Source organism: Hypanus sabinus, chromosome 9 (genome assembly GCF_030144855.1).
Source record: "Hypanus sabinus isolate sHypSab1 chromosome 9, sHypSab1.hap1, whole genome shotgun sequence".
In the NCBI taxonomy this organism is placed as follows: domain Eukaryota; kingdom Metazoa; phylum Chordata; class Chondrichthyes; order Myliobatiformes; family Dasyatidae; genus Hypanus; species Hypanus sabinus.
Genome location: NC_082714.1, coordinates 140,592,058 through 140,607,930, shown reverse-complemented (window position 1 = coordinate 140,607,930; position 15,873 = coordinate 140,592,058). Strand labels below are relative to the sequence as shown.

Below are 15,873 nucleotides of genomic sequence, written 5' to 3'. Positions count from 1 at the left end.
GCACTCTGAGCCAATAGGCTGGTCCTGGACTTATTTCCATGGCATAATTTACCTATTATTATTTAATTATTTCTGGTTTTACATTGCTATATTTCTACACTATTCTTGTTTGGTGCGACTGTAACGAAACCCAATTTCCCTCGGGATCAATAAAGTATGTCCGTCTGTCTGTCTTTAAAAGCCATCTCATACGCATTCTACAAATTTTCTCTCGTGGAATCCTGCACCAACCTGATTTTTCCAATCCACTTGCATATTGAAGTCCCCCATGACTATTGTAATATTGCCCTTTTGACATACCTTTAATGTATTGACCTTAGAGGAGTCAGGGAGTCTACAGAATGACTTAGACAGATGAGGAGAATGGGAAGTGGCAGCTGCAATACAATGCTGGGAATTGTAAGGTCATGCACTTTCATGGAAGGAATAAAGGTGTGCGCTAGTTTCTAACTGGCAAGAAAACTCAAATATCAGAGTTGCAGAGAGATTTGGGAGTCCTTGTGCAGTATTCTTTAAAGGTTAACTTACAGGTTGAGTCAGTAGTAAGAAAGGCAAAATCGATGTTAGCAATAATTTTGAGAGGACTGGAATATGAAAGCAAGGATGTAATGCTGAGACTTTATAAGGCATTAATCAGACCACATTTGGAGAATTGTGAACAGTTCTACACCCTGTATCTAAGAAGGCATGTGCTGGCATTGAAAAGGGTCCAGAGGAAGTTTATAAGAAAGGTTCCTGGATGAAAGAGTTAACATATGACAAGTATTTGATGGCTGTGGGCCTATACTGTCTGGAATTTAAAAGGATAGGGGTGGAGGGGATCTCATTGAAGGCTATGAATGTTGCATATCCTGGTTAAAATAGGTATGGAAAGGATGTTTCCTTGATGGGAGAGTCTCAGACCAGTGTGCACAGCACAGAATAAAAGGATGTTCCTTTAGAACTGAAATGAGAAGAAGTTTCTTTACCCAGAGAGAGGAATCTGCAGAATTCATTGCCACAGACAGCTGCAGAGACCAATTCATTATGTATATTTTAAGGGGAGATTGGTAGGCTCTTGATTTGTGGAGCCAGGGAGGTTACAGGGAGAAGGCAGGTGAATGGGTTTGAGCAGGATAAATAAATCAGCCGTGACTAGCAGAACATACTCGATGAACTGAATGATCTAATTCTACTCCTGTCTTATGGTCTTATGAGATCATGTGCAATTCTGGTCATCATGCCAGAGGAAGGATGTGACTGCACTAAAGATGGTGGGGAGGAGAATCACATGAATGTTTCCCGGATTGGAGCATTTCAGCTCTAAGAAGAGATTGGACAGGCTGGGTTTGTTAGACAGAAAAGGTGAAGCATACAAGCATATGAGGGAGATGAGTAAGATAGATAGTGACAATCTTTTCCCACAGTAGAATGTCAAAGACAATAGAACATCAGGTTAAAGTTAAAGTGAGAAGATGCAGAGAAGGTTTTCAAAAAAGAGAGTGGTTTGATTCTGGAAAGTGCTGCCTGAGTGGCTGGTGTAGGCAGGTATTCTCTTAATCTTTAAACAAGCTCTTCGATCACCATGGGCTGTGGATCATGTGTATTAATGGGATTGGTATAGATTAGGGTGACCGAGTGGGGATCTGTATCTACCAACAGAGGAGTAAGGTTCTCCTTTACTCTGCTGGCCTGCAGGTCACCCATGGGTAATGTGTAGCACCTGCTTAGCCCACCCGCTTCCCACCCACCGATCCAGGTCACGTGAAACCATCGGAGCAGGTGGTGGATGGTCATATAAGCAACTGGTGCATATCACAAGTCCTGGTTATGCGACCACTGATGCCGGGCAAACAACCTTCTGAAGAGTATTGATAATTGCTGAGGTCACCCATCTTGTAAAGAAGCTTCCCAGAAGAAGGTACTTCTGTAGAAATATTTGCAATGAACAATCACGGTCATGGTATGATGACCACCTAAGTCATATGACATGGCACATGATGATGATAGATGACAGCCAGGGTTAGTACAAATGTGATGGACCCAAGGGCCTGGATCTGAGCTGTACAACTCTATGAATCTATGTCTGTTTAAGATTTGTTCCCCTGCTCACCACCTTCTCGCAGCTCCACCCTCTGCGCATCACCACCATCCCCATTGCCCACTCTGTTCTACCTCGGCCTTTATGGGCCACAACTATCCTCTTCCTGACTGACCTTTTCTATTGAATATCCCATACCTCCTTCAATCTCTTCCTCCCCCTGTCAAAAACACACTACCAGCAATTACCTGATTTGTACAGCTGTCTGCACAATGGTAGAGAAAGTGGAAGAAATGTCTTTGTAAGGTGTTCGCTTTCACAGCCAAAGATATTGTACATAACAATTCAAATCTTAAACATAATAGAACATTGTTGCAAGGGAGTCATATGTATTAACTTCTCCCCTGAGTGATGCAAATCTCTCAAGGCTTTTCCAGCTCCAATTTCATAAAAGGTACAAACCCTACAGAAGTTTGTGCATTCGGCCCAGTACATGAAGACTAAAACCCTCCCAACCATTGAGCACATCTTCATGAAATGCTGTCATTGGAAAGCAGCATCCATCAGCAGAGATCCCTGCCACCCAGGCCATGTTCTCACCTCACTGCTGCCATCAGCTAGAAGGTATAAGAGCCTCAGGACTCGCACCACCAGGTTTAAGTTACTACCCCTCAGCCATCAGGATCTTGAATAAAAGGGGATAACTACACTCACTTGCCCTATCATTGAAATGTTCCTACAGCCAATGATCTCACTTTAAGGACCCTTTAGCTCATTATCTCATGTTCTCATTATTTATTGCTATTTATTTATATTTGCATTTGCACAATTTGTTGTCTGCGCCCTGGTTGATCTGTCACTGATCCTGTTATAGTTATTATTCTATAGGCTTGCTAAGTATGCCCATGGGAAAATTAATCTCAGGGTTGTGTATGGTGACATGTGTGTACTTTGAACTTTGAGCATTTAACTTATTTACATGTACAATGAAGCGAGGGATGGAATAACGGATCAATGCATTGATGCTTCAGAACAAACCTGACTGTGCATCCAAGGACACATCTAAGTTGAGGGATCATTCTGAGCACAGGCTCGTCTCCTCAACCAATCAATACGTTTGGCAAGGACCCAGGCTGTGTTTGCACTTGTACATTGTGCCTGCATAACTCACCCAACCAAAAACAATCAAAATTACATTCCTGCCCGTGTACAATTGAATGGAACAAGGCACTCAAATGGCAATAGCACTTCATAGTCACACCAAGATATCATTGTGGTGTATACAATTTCAAGCATATGTTCCAGACTGAGATTGCCAATTAGAGCCTCTTCAGTTGCTACTTCAGCTTCAGAGTGTAGGAATCTATCATATTTCACTGGCTTTCTGAAAAAGTTTTGTACAGACCTGGTTTCTTCTCTTTTCCCATAAATGTTAGCCTTTTTATGTATTTATCCACTAACTTCCTGCATATGTTTATCAAAATTCTCATTTATGACTGTAAATACATCTATGGCTTCAGCCCATTCTGCACCTCTGACATCCTCCTGTCTTCAGTGGTACTCTAAGCCTTACTCCCTGCCTACATTTATTAATTTATTGACATACAGCACAGAATAGGTCCTGCCTGCCCTTCATGCCATGCCACCCAGCAATGTCCCGATTTAATCCTAGCCAGATCATGGGAAAATTTACGAAGACCAATTAACCTACCAACCAGTACATCTTTGGAACATGGAAAGAAACTGAAGCACCCGGAGGAAACCCTTGCAGTCACTGAGAGAATATACAAATTCCTTTCAAGCAGCAGAGGGAATTGAACTTGGGTCACTGGTACTTTAAAGCATTGTGCTAACCACTATGGTACCGTGTCGCTCCAATCTATCATCATTGGCAGGATTTTGAGGTGCCTCACCATAAATCACTTACCAGATTTCTTGATCTTTCTTTATCCTTCCCTGTCATTTGTAACTAAAACCTCTGTGGAAAACAGTTGCATATTTAGTTATTCCTCCCTACTCCTCCGGTGGTGCCTGGACTTAGATTTTCTATGTAACAAAGACCCTAGAAGGTTGCAATAAGTTAAAATAAATGCATATTTTATTTAATTTATCCCCATTGCTGAAATATTTGAAGTATGTTTCTTTTGGAATTGGCAATGTCCTCCAGAAGTCCATAATTTTCTTGATGTCCATTTCATTCATTCCTTGTGTCCAAATGGATTCATCATGGGCTCAATGAGACAGTGATCAGACCTCTTCAAACATCTTGAAACCTCACCCTTTTATTAAAATGCTTCTTATTTAATTCTCTAATATATTCCACACAATGGTAAAACTATGTTCAGCTGGAATTGGTTGTACCATTATTTATACTGTATATGTTGCCCTGTCCATGTGTCATCTGTTTAATCATCTTCCTCTGCATGTCATTTGGAACCATATTTTCAAGTTGGCACTGTACCTCACTGGGTTTCCACGAAATGCTAGAAACAATCATCAGATCAGGGAGCAATTGTGGAAAAGGAAGCAGAGCTAGCATATTAGGTAGAGACCCTTCATCAGAATTGGGATAGAGCGATAGTGAATGACAGTCTTAAATTGCAGTGGGTGGAGAGGACGGAGGAATATCTCTGGTAGGGTGAGACCAGGTCAAAATACTGGTTATGGAACTGGGAACAGGGTGAAGTACCAAATTCATAATTTACATTAACAATAGGCTAATCAGGTTCAGTTGAAAAGAGGACTTTTTTCAATGAACTGTTGTATATAGGACGTGTAGAGTATACAACTTTCTGTTGTACTGTGGAATGATACAGCGGATCGTGTCTCTGTGTCACAACTCCCGGCACCCAAGTTCAATCTTGGCTTCATTTGTCATCACATGTTCTCTCTAAGATGTATTGCTTTCCACTGGGTACTCCTATTCCCTTCCATGTCGAAATATGAGCTGGAGATTTATTTGTTACTGTAAATTATGCATTAATGTAGGCCAGTGCATAAACAGAACGCAAATAGAATAGGGTATGAAGGAAATTATTGCAGGGCTGGAGGGAAAGAGAATAAGGAGATGGGGAATAGTACTGATGGATTTGCTGTGACTGGAGCTAGCTTGTTCCCAATGGGCTGAGTGGCAATGATAAGTACTGTATCAGTGTGAAGTCTGGAGAAATCAGAACTTTCTCTCCATAAAATTATCCAGAGAAATGCAATGATAGTTTGTTGAAATTAATCTTAGTCAGTAATTGAACCAATTATGTTCACTCTGACTGGCTCTGGCATTATCTCCTGATGCAGCCCAGCAGAAAAGGGAGGTGGGGTGATACATTTCAATTCCATAATCAATGATAAAATATCATTTGTTTGCATATGTTACTATGATTTTCATTTCTGTATCCTTTTATAACAGTGCAAAACATTGTATGTATTAAAATTACCATTTTGTCCAATGTTGCTTAAAATAAGATCTTCCCATACTACAAGTTATTAAAAGCATCACATAAATAACTTTTGTCATGATAATAAGTTGAAGCTGTTACAGTACAAATTTGTTGGCTTTAAACATGTAAAAAATATTCCTGACTATAAATGTATTGATGTTTATGTTAATTCAGATGATGCTTTGACCAAGCATGTGTACTGCAGAAAAGAGTGGAGTGCAAATACTTTTTTAAAATTATCAGGCAATTTTTAAAGAAGTAATTATGTTCAGTTCATTTATGCAAATATATCTCTTAAATATATGTTTCTCTGGATAACTTACAGTAAAATTAAACAGCATCCACATTGAAATTGTACCTGCTTAGATTTGTTTTCTCAAAGGTCATTCTTATTCAGTTCATGTGAAATGTTGATGACAAAGACTTGTACATCTCTTTCTAAGAACTCCTTCATATCAAATTAGGTATACATATTTATGATATCCTTTAAAAGTGATTTTGGATCTTAGTTTAATTAATATTTTGGAAATCTGACCTCTGCCACACACTTAAACAATAAATACACACCAAAATTTCTGGAAATTTTCCAGCCAGGATGTAAGCAAATAGAATACTGCTCAGTATTCTGGAATTATAATTAGGCTACTTTTTTTTTATTTTGATTGATGGGAGATTTTATATTTGGGCTAATGGTGATGGGTTTGATCAAGAAGCATTTTCTTTTGAATCCTTAGTTTCCAGGTTATAGCTCTTCTTTTTTGAAATCTCTTAATTGAAACCATTTCAGTTGCTTACCGAAGCTTATTTTAAAATGTTCTAAACATATGCGCACAGTAAGTACCAAAATCAACAAATGTGAACTTTTTCAGGAGTTGTCATTAACTAAGGGTGGAAGGAGCACGCCACTTCTCAAATACCATCTGCCCGTCTAGTCAGAAACCTCCGGCCCAGAGGTGGAAAGCTCTGCAGCTCCCACATTGGCCTCATCACTCACCTCAGAAGCAAATCAAACTGAGCCCTGAGGGACCGGCAGAATCAAAACTGGTGTGATTCTTGCCCACTGCCTCTAGAAATTTTCAGTAAGATAACCTCACTTCTTAAATCTAATAGTGACTTCTAGTGACTTCCAATCAGTACTGCAGCGAACTTTTCTAAGTTGCTCAATGCGCCTGGGAAATTCAGATAGACTGATAAAAAACTATCAATACTGCAAATCCGAATGAAAACAATTCTTATACAGTACTCCTTCCACCCATAGTTAATGAGGAGTTACGTACCGCAGAAGTTCACTTTTGTTGGTCTTGGTATTGTTTTGTGTGTACATGTGCAGAATATTTTAAAATAGAAGTAAAATTCTCTGATATGCACTTACATAGCACTTTCAGTGCACTTTCAGTGTGTTTATATTTTGGGAAGTTTGTCATCTATGATCTTAGAATATAGCACTCATTCAAAATTTGTTACTTATCATGATGACATCATATTATGTAGTTCTCTTCCCCGTGGATTAAAGAATATTTTCTTCTATTTCATCATATTTGATCTCACAATATTATTCTGCTATTTCCATTTTACTCATCTTAGAAACATAGAAACATAGAAAATCTACAGCACAATACAGGCCCTTCGGCCCACAATCCTGTGCCGAACATGTATTTACTTTAGAAATTACCTGGGTTACCCATAGCACTCTGTTTTTCTAAGCTCCATATACCTATCCAAGAGCCTCTTAAAAGATCCTATTGTATTCACCCCCACCACAGCTGCCATGCACCCACCACTCTCTGCGTAAAAAACTTACTCCTGACATCCCCTCTGTACCTATTCCCCCGCACCTTAAAACTGTACCCTCTCATGTTTGCCATCTCAGCCCTGGGAAAAAGCCTCTGACTAACCACATGGTCAATGCCTCTCATCATCTTATACACCTCTATCAGGTCACCTCTCATCCTCCATCGCTCCAAGGAGAAAAGGCCAATTTCACTCAACCTATTCTCGTAAGGCATGCTCCCCAATCCAGGCAACATCCTTGTAAATCTCCTCTGCACCGTTTCTATGGCTTCCACATACTTCCTGTAATGAGGTGACCAGAAGTGAGCACAGTACAACAAGTGGGGTCTGATCAGGGTCCTATATAGCTGCAACATTACCTCTTGGCTCTTGAACTCAGTCCCGCTGTTGATGAAGGCCAATGCACTGTATACCTTCTTAACCACACAGTCAACTTGCGCAGCAGCTTTGAGTGTCCTATGGACTCGGACCCCAAGATCCCTCTGATCCTCCACACTGTCATTCTGCCATCATCCTTAGCTACAGGTCATCATGCAAATAAAAGTGAATATGTGTGTGTTAGTGTGTCTACATGAAAAGTCAAAATAATGAGTAGAAGGGGAGTTAACAAAATGGTTATATTATTTCTGAATGTGACTTTTAAGGATTTCAGCTTGGATTTAGGAGATTGGACGCTGATTTCTAATTGTCACATGTTTTCTGCAGGCAGCAACCATGACGATATGAGCCAGACTACTAGGGTTGTTCAAACTCATTCCTATAGGAATTGTGAACCTGTTGAAATGTCATATCAATCTGGACAACTTCAGCCTGCTATCCGAGTAGCAGACTTACTGCAGCACATCACACAGATGAAATGTGGCAAGGGCTATGGCTTTAAAGAAGAGTATGAGGTAAGTCCAAACTCATATTCATCACAATTCATTCTTTTAAACCCATTCTTAAAATGAAAGGCTCAAAAATTAGACTCCATGATGGCTTAGTGAAAGGAAAAAAAGAGGAGGAATTTATGGTGGAGATATTAATATTGTTTTGCCTTCAGGGACAGATCTGGCAAAGATTCAAAAATGATAAAATCAGAGTTCTGTGCAATATTTCTCACAAGAGTACTGTAGCTCAAAATTGTCTTTGCAATGTTATGATTCTATCATGATAGTGATGAAATCCACTACACAAAAGGAAAACAAAGACTGCAGCTTCACAACAGGGCATGGCCGGTGAAGAACGTGACACATGCAGGGGTAGCATCTGAGTCCATTGCTTCCGTCTGTGTCCCATTTGAGATGCATAATGATATGGGCAACCCAACAGCACCTTAATTGCCTCAAATCTGATTAACTACAGGCATATAGGAGTCAGTATATCACTGTTGGTAACACCATTCCTAACACGCTTCTGTGTCAGTTCATGAATGGAGGCCAATGGGAACTATCATCAACTGGAAACGTTAAGCTGTTAAATATGAACCTCAAAACGAATAATAAGAATAAATAAGCTCATGTGTGATCATACTCTGTATTGGTTGTAGTTAACCTGAATAACAAAGATTTCTGCCAGTGAATAACAAAATTAGTAATATGCAACCTCTGTGCTCACAGCGCTTGTTGAATGTTTGTGTCTAAAGACACAAGTCTCTCCTCTTTGCATTTGACAATGCAATCTTATTCATACTTCCAAATAACTTATATCTTATATAGTCTAGTTTAAATATATTTTCAAACAAAATCACAAGTTTCTTGAGGTGCACTTACAATCTATATGTGAATATGAGTAAATGAATGTCACTCATTGACATCTGTCATTGAAGAATACATTGACACTCAATGGTCCAAAATAGAGACTGCACTTCTTAAGATAATGAAAACTGGCATTCTACTTTGCATTGTCTTCAAATTCCAATCAATTTACATCAAAATTATGCTGGAGCTTTAAAATATTAATACATACATTGAATACTTGAAAGGAATAAGCAAACATTTTGTTGAAATACATTGAGCCCAGAAGATTGACCCAAGATGTTGATGTTGTAATTTTGTAGAGACCTTTGAATCCTAAAGGAGTGTAATACATAAGAAGGAGTGAGTGAGTGAGGCCTCTCCCTGTCAGGGTCGGCCATGGATGTTGCGTCCTAGCTACCTAGATACGCAGTCCAGGGCAATATGATATGGAGAGCAAGCTGTTACTCATGGAGCAAGCTTTCCCTCTCCATGCAGCTGATGAACCCAAATGAACGGCTGAGACCAATATAGTCCGGTACCAGCAGCATTGCAGGAGTTGCCAGTCAACGTAGGACTGCCTTAGAGTCTCCAGCTCTGGAGCTCTTCCTCGGGGTTTAATCCCAAAGCCTTCCCCTTGAGTAGGTATAGACACAAGGCAGTGGAGGTTTGAAATCAGAGTTTTCCTTCTCCAAGATGTGCTGCCAACCACGGCTAACTCATCTGCCCAAAGTGACCGGATCTAAGTCACCAGTAACCTGCCTTTGCCCATTCTCCTGTCTGTAGAAAAGATTCTGCCGGGCTTAGTAACTAAGCCACACGTGAAGGGCAGGAGCTGGACTTGCTTATCAAAGGCTATTTGAGGTTCACGTCACTGGGAGCATTTATTAGGTGGAGGTAGCTTGTCCCCAGTACCACCACCACCCCCCCCCCAAGCTATAACAACCTTAAGAAACCAGCTTATAAGAAAGAATCAGTACCAGCACAGCGTTGACTGAATGCTGCTCCCCTTTCTGAGATAATACATAAACAGCTTCATCTTAAAACAATGAACTAGGCTTGAGTGTGCTTTGTGTGGGCTAATTGCTCATCATTTCATATACAGGAGCTTTCTGTTGTCTTAATTCTTATCATTTCTTTAACCTATCTGAGCTGTGTGATATTTTGAGAGTTTGCACAACAAGAAAAGCTGAAGTAATCTTTGCTGGTATTGTTCTGCCTTCATTTGATATGGCATTTTAACAAATACAAAAATAAAATCAATGAGCTTTTAACATTATATGATGCTTCTTCATATCTTGCCATGTATCAAAGGTTTTTCTGAAATTTCATTTTTCATTTATTATTGAGCAAACACATGGACCTCAGCTGATTACAAAACTATGTAAGCTGCCTTAAGCTATAGGACAGAGATTGTTTGCAGCTTATTAAGCTATCCTTCTAATTTGCAGCCATCAAATTAGCATATTGGTTTGTTTTAGTACAGTGCTAGCCCACTAAAATATTTAGAAGCTGAAATTTTCTGGATAATTTTTGCTTTTTAACTCTGATAGAGCACTTTTTAGACCACCTTTAGTAACGTGAAATGACATCTTTATCCCTGGAATCAACAGATAAAAGGTTAACAAGTAGGTAGTGAAAAGCAGGAGAGTGGGATTGAGAGGAAAAATAAATCAGCTATGGTCAAATGGTCAACCAGACTTGATGGGCTGGATGGCCTAATTCTGCCCTATGTCATATAGTCTTATTTCAAAACTGTCAACAACTTTAGGTAATTTTCCAGACGGAAGACACCTAAGTTAGCGGTGTGTTATTACACGAGTTGTTCTGTATATATTAAGAAATAGAATGTTATCAATTCTCTTCCAAAGAAGTCTAAAGATGGATTTTCATAAACTGCCATTTTGTGTATCGTAAATAATAAGCCACCTGTTCATGTATTGTAAATAATAAGCCATTTACTGAAGTGCATGAATTAGCACTTTTAGCATAATTTTCAAGACTATTGTTCCATTAGTTGCAATGACAGATATTAGTCAATCACAAAGCAACCACAGTAATGATCACTTAGCTCTTCTCAAGCACCTAACAAGCTACTTAAGCTGCATAAATGTTGACAAGTTCATTATCAGAGCTTTGGAGTATATAATGTTTAATGAGAAAGGTGGAATGGTAAGTGTGATTTTGTACGTGTTGATAACCTTCCATTCATTCAGAAATGTAAGTGGAGTTTTGAGGAAAGAAACCTCTGAATTTGCAAAGGAGCTACCATGCATTACCACTTCATTGGCAGAAAACAAAAATCTTCCCAAGTGATCTGATGTTTGGCAAAGTTCCAGAAATGAAAAGTAGAACACAAACTTTTTTCTAACTAGAGATATGGACCCAATATCCCTAATGAGACCACACCTGCCAATTAAACCCATGTGAACATTTAAGCTACCAACCCATACGGTCTTTGGAATATGGGAGGAAACCAGATTGCCCAGAGAAAGCACACATGGTTGTGTTTTGTGTATATGTAATAAAGAACTTCATTTCCCAGTTTACAAAGTTTCCCAGTTCGGAAACCAGAAGTAACATTGGTGAACTGAGAGTGTGCACAAAAGTGTGGAGCTGGAAGCCATGACTATAGTGTCCTGTGAATAAATATGTGTTAGTTTAAACCATCACAACGTTTGTCTTTTATCCAGAACAAAGATGACAGTGGTCACAGGGAGAACATACAAACTCCTCACAGACAGCAGCATGAATTGAACCCAGATTGCTGGTGCTGTAATAGGTTGCTTAACCACTACACTACCATGCTGCCCCATTTTACTAAAACACATCAGCACAAGATGTATATGGACATAAAAAACTTACTGAGAAATTATAAGTCTTGGCTCAATTATTACATCTTTTGAATGATTGCAAAATTGATTTAGATACTTGAAGATAAGATTTAAGGAAGTCTATAGTTCATTTTGGCCGGCTGGTGGCATAGCAGCATCAGCGCCGGACTTTGGAGCGAAGGCTCCCGAGTTCGAACGTAGCCAGCCCCCTTGCACAATTTCCATCCATGCTGGGTTAAGCGTCAAGCTAGCAACTTGGCCTCATAAAAATAAAAAAGCCTGCTAAAAAAAAACGCCGTCACGACAGCGTCCTGATGACTCCACTCAGATTTAAGGACTTTCTTCTTCTTCTTCTATAGTTCATTTTACAGCAGAAGCAAAAATGGAAGATTCTGACTCCTTCCCAAGGGAGCATCATAAAAGATCCCTGCAGAATATACTGTATGCCAATGAACCGGGCAGCCCTAACATAGTTAGTCCTGATGAAGGGTCTCAGCCCGAAGCGTCTCCCTATAGATGCTGCCTGGCCTGCTGTGTTCCACCAGCATTTTGTGTGTGTTGTTGTTTGAATTTCCAGCATCTGCAGATTTCCTCGTGTTTGCCCAATCATTATCACATTGCTGGTCAACATCGCTTGTATTGCACAAATTAGCTGCCATATTACTTATAGATGACTTCTTAAGCAGCTAGTCTGGTGGAAAATATTTCTAAGGTTTGAGGTGGGGAAGTTATTGCTTATATGCAAGCAAAAAAAATGTCTATCCGTCCATAATTGTCACGATGTGCCATATAAATCATTAGGTTTTACATAGAATAGTACATAGAACATAGAACAGTACAGCACATTACAGGCCCTTTGGCCCACAATGTTGTGCCAACCCTCAAACCCTGCCTCCCATTTAACCCCCCACCTTAAATTCCTCCATATACCTGTCTAGTAGTCTCTTAAACTTCACTAGTGTATCTGCCCCCACCACCGACTCAGGCAGTGCATTCCACGCACCAACTACTCTCTGAGTGAAAAATCTTCCACTAATATCCCCCTTGAACTTCCCTCCCCTTACCTTAAAGCCATGTCCTCTAGTACTGAGCAGTGGTGCCCTGGGGAAGAGGTGCTGGCTGTCCATTCTGTCTATTCCTCTTAATATCTTGTACACCTCTATCATGTCTCCTCTCATCCTCCTTCTCTCCAAAGAGTAAAGCCCTAGCTCCCTTAATCTCTGATCATAATCCATACTCTCTAAACCAGGCAGCATCGTGGTAAATCTCCTCTGTACCCTTTCCAATGCTTCCACATCCTTCCTATACTGAGGCGACCAGAACTGGACACAGTACTCCAAGTGTGGCCTAACTAGAGTTTTATAGAGCTGCATCATTACATCACATCTCTTAAACTCTATCCCCTGGCTTATAAAAGCTAACACCCCATAAGCTTTCTTAACTACCCTATCTACCAGTGAGGCAACTTTCAGGGATCTGTGGACATGTACCCCCAGATCCCTCTGCTCCTCCACACTACCAAGTATCCTGTCATTTACTTTGTACTCTGCCTTGGAGTTTGTCCTTCCAAAATGTACCACCTCACACTTCTCCGGGTTGAACTCCATCTGTCACTTCTCAGTCCACTTCTGCATCCTATCAATGTCTCTCTGCAATCTTTGACAATCCTCTACACTATCTACAACACCACCAACCTTTGTGTCATCTGCAAACTTGCCAACCCATCTTTCTACCCCCACATCCAGGTCGTTAATAAAAATCACAAAACGTAGAGGTCCCAGAACCGATCCTTGTGGGACACCACTAGTTACAACCCTCCAATCTGAATGTACTCCCTCCACCATGACCCTTTGCCTTCTGCAGGCAAGCCAATTCTGAATCCACCTGGCCAAACTTCCTTGGATCCCATGCCTTCTGACTTTCTGAATAAGCCTACCGTGTGGAACCTTGTCAAATGCCTTACTAAAATCCATGTAGATCACATCCACTGCACTACCCTCATCTATATGCCTGGTCACCTCCTCAAAGAACTCTATCAGGCTTGTTAGGCATGATCTGCCCTTCACAAAGCCATGCTGACTGTCCCTGATCAGACCATGATTCTCTAAATGCCCATAGATGCTATCTCTAAGAATCTTTTCCAACAGCTTTCCCACCACAGACATAAGGCTTACTGGTCTATAATTACCTGGACTATCCCTACTACCTTTTTTGAACAAGGGGACAACATTCACCTCCCTCCAATCCTCCGGTACCATTCCCATGGACAACGAGGACATAAAGATCCTAGCCAGAGGTTCAGCAATCTCTTCCCTTGCCTCATGGAGCAGCCTGGGGAAAATTCCGTCAGGCCCTGGGGACTTATCCATCCTAATGTATTTTAATAACTCCAACACCTCCTCTCCCTTAATATCAACATGCTCCAGAACATCAACCTCACTCATATTGTCCTCACCGTCATCAAGTTCCCTCTCAGTGGTGAATACCGAAGAGAAGTATTCATTGAGGACCTCGCTCACTTCCACAGCCTCCAGGCACATCTTCCCACTTTTATCTCCAATCGGTCCTACCTTCACTCCTGTCATCCTTTTGTTCTTCACATAATTGAAGAATGCCTTGGGGTTTTCCTTTACCCTACTCACCAGGGCCTTCTCATGCCACCTTCTTGCTCTTTTCAGCCCCTTCTTAAGCTCCTTTCTTGCTACCCTATATTCCTCAATAGACCCATCTGATCCCTGCTTCCTAAGCCTCATGTATGCTGCCTTCTTCCACCTGACTAAATTTTCCACTTCACTTGTCACCCATGGTTCCTTCACCCTACCATTCTTTATCTTCCTCACTGGGACAAATTTATCCCTAACATCCTGCAAGCAATCCTTAAACATCGACCACATGTCCATAGTGCATTTCCCTGCAAAAACATCATCCCAATTCATACCCGCAAGTTCTAGCCTTATAGCCCCATAATTTGCCCTTCCCCAATTAAAAATTTTCCTGTCCTCTCTGATTCTATCCTTTTCCATGATTATGCTAAAGGTCAGGGAGCGGTGATCACCCACTGATAGATCTGTGACCTGACACAGTTCGTTACCTAATACAGGTTCTAGTATGGCATTCCCCCGAGTTGGCCTGTCAACATACTGTGACAGGAATCCATCCTGGACACCCTTAACAAACTCTACCCCATCTAAACCCTTGGAACTACTCAAGTGCCAATCAATATTAGGGAAGTTAAAGTCATCCATGATAAGATAGGAGAACAGGAGAAAATAATTATATATGATTTATAGAAAGGAAAATATAATGAGTAGTGGTATTTTCATGGGCTGAATCTCCTTTGCTCAATTTCAACTTTACCAATTCATAAAATAATACAACAAAGCACACAATTAGATGTGGCTTCTGTAACAGCTCTAAGCAAGTCTTTGGTCTGGGCCAGAAATTGACAAAAAGCAGGTTCAAGAAAAGCCAATGACACTGAGAGTAAGTAGATCATCTGGACATCCAGGCTTAACATAAATTGCTAAGTAAATAAGGGAGGCCATTGGTCATAATCTTTCACACGTAAACAGATTCAGGAGTGGTGCCCGACAATTGGAAAAATTGCAAATATTAGATATTTATTCAAAAAAATGAAGTGTTAATAACTGTAGACCTGTCAGTTTGTGACCAGAAGTGGAGAATGTCCAAGACATCAGGATCAGGGAAAAAGTTTACAGTCACCTGCTAAAGGGTTTAAGAAAGGCAGCGTGAAATGGTTGAAGAATGAAAATCTTAAAGAGGAATTTAGTTGATGAGTTTCACATGGACTTCCCAAAAGCAACAAATCAGTTGCCACATAATAGGCTTGTTATCAGGACTGGGAACCAAGAATAAAAGAGGCTGAAGGTGTATGGACAGAAAATTAGTGACTAACAGGAAACAGAGCTCAGCAGCGAAATGGGTCAAAGTGCAAAATGAAGCAAAGATTAAAACGAGGAACTTACTTCAAAGCTCAGAAAAAGATTCTGCAGCCTCAAATGGTAACTCTTTCCACACGTGCTGAGTTTCCAGGATGTTCTAGTTTTTTATTCCAG

General features: G+C 40.4%; 1 protein-coding gene across 7 annotated transcripts in view; it reads left to right on the top strand.

Annotated features, from left to right (window-relative positions):
* ptprt (protein tyrosine phosphatase receptor type T) overlaps positions 1-15,873 on the top strand; it is a 1,496,000-nt gene that overhangs the window by 1,376,043 nt on the left and 104,084 nt on the right. For all 7 annotated transcript variants that reach the window (XM_059980706.1, XM_059980710.1, XM_059980709.1 and 4 more), the window contains one exon: positions 7,954-8,141. In XM_059980706.1, coding sequence (XP_059836689.1) covers positions 7,954-8,141 — 188 coding nt within the window. The remainder of the gene's footprint in view (positions 1-7,953; positions 8,142-15,873) is intronic.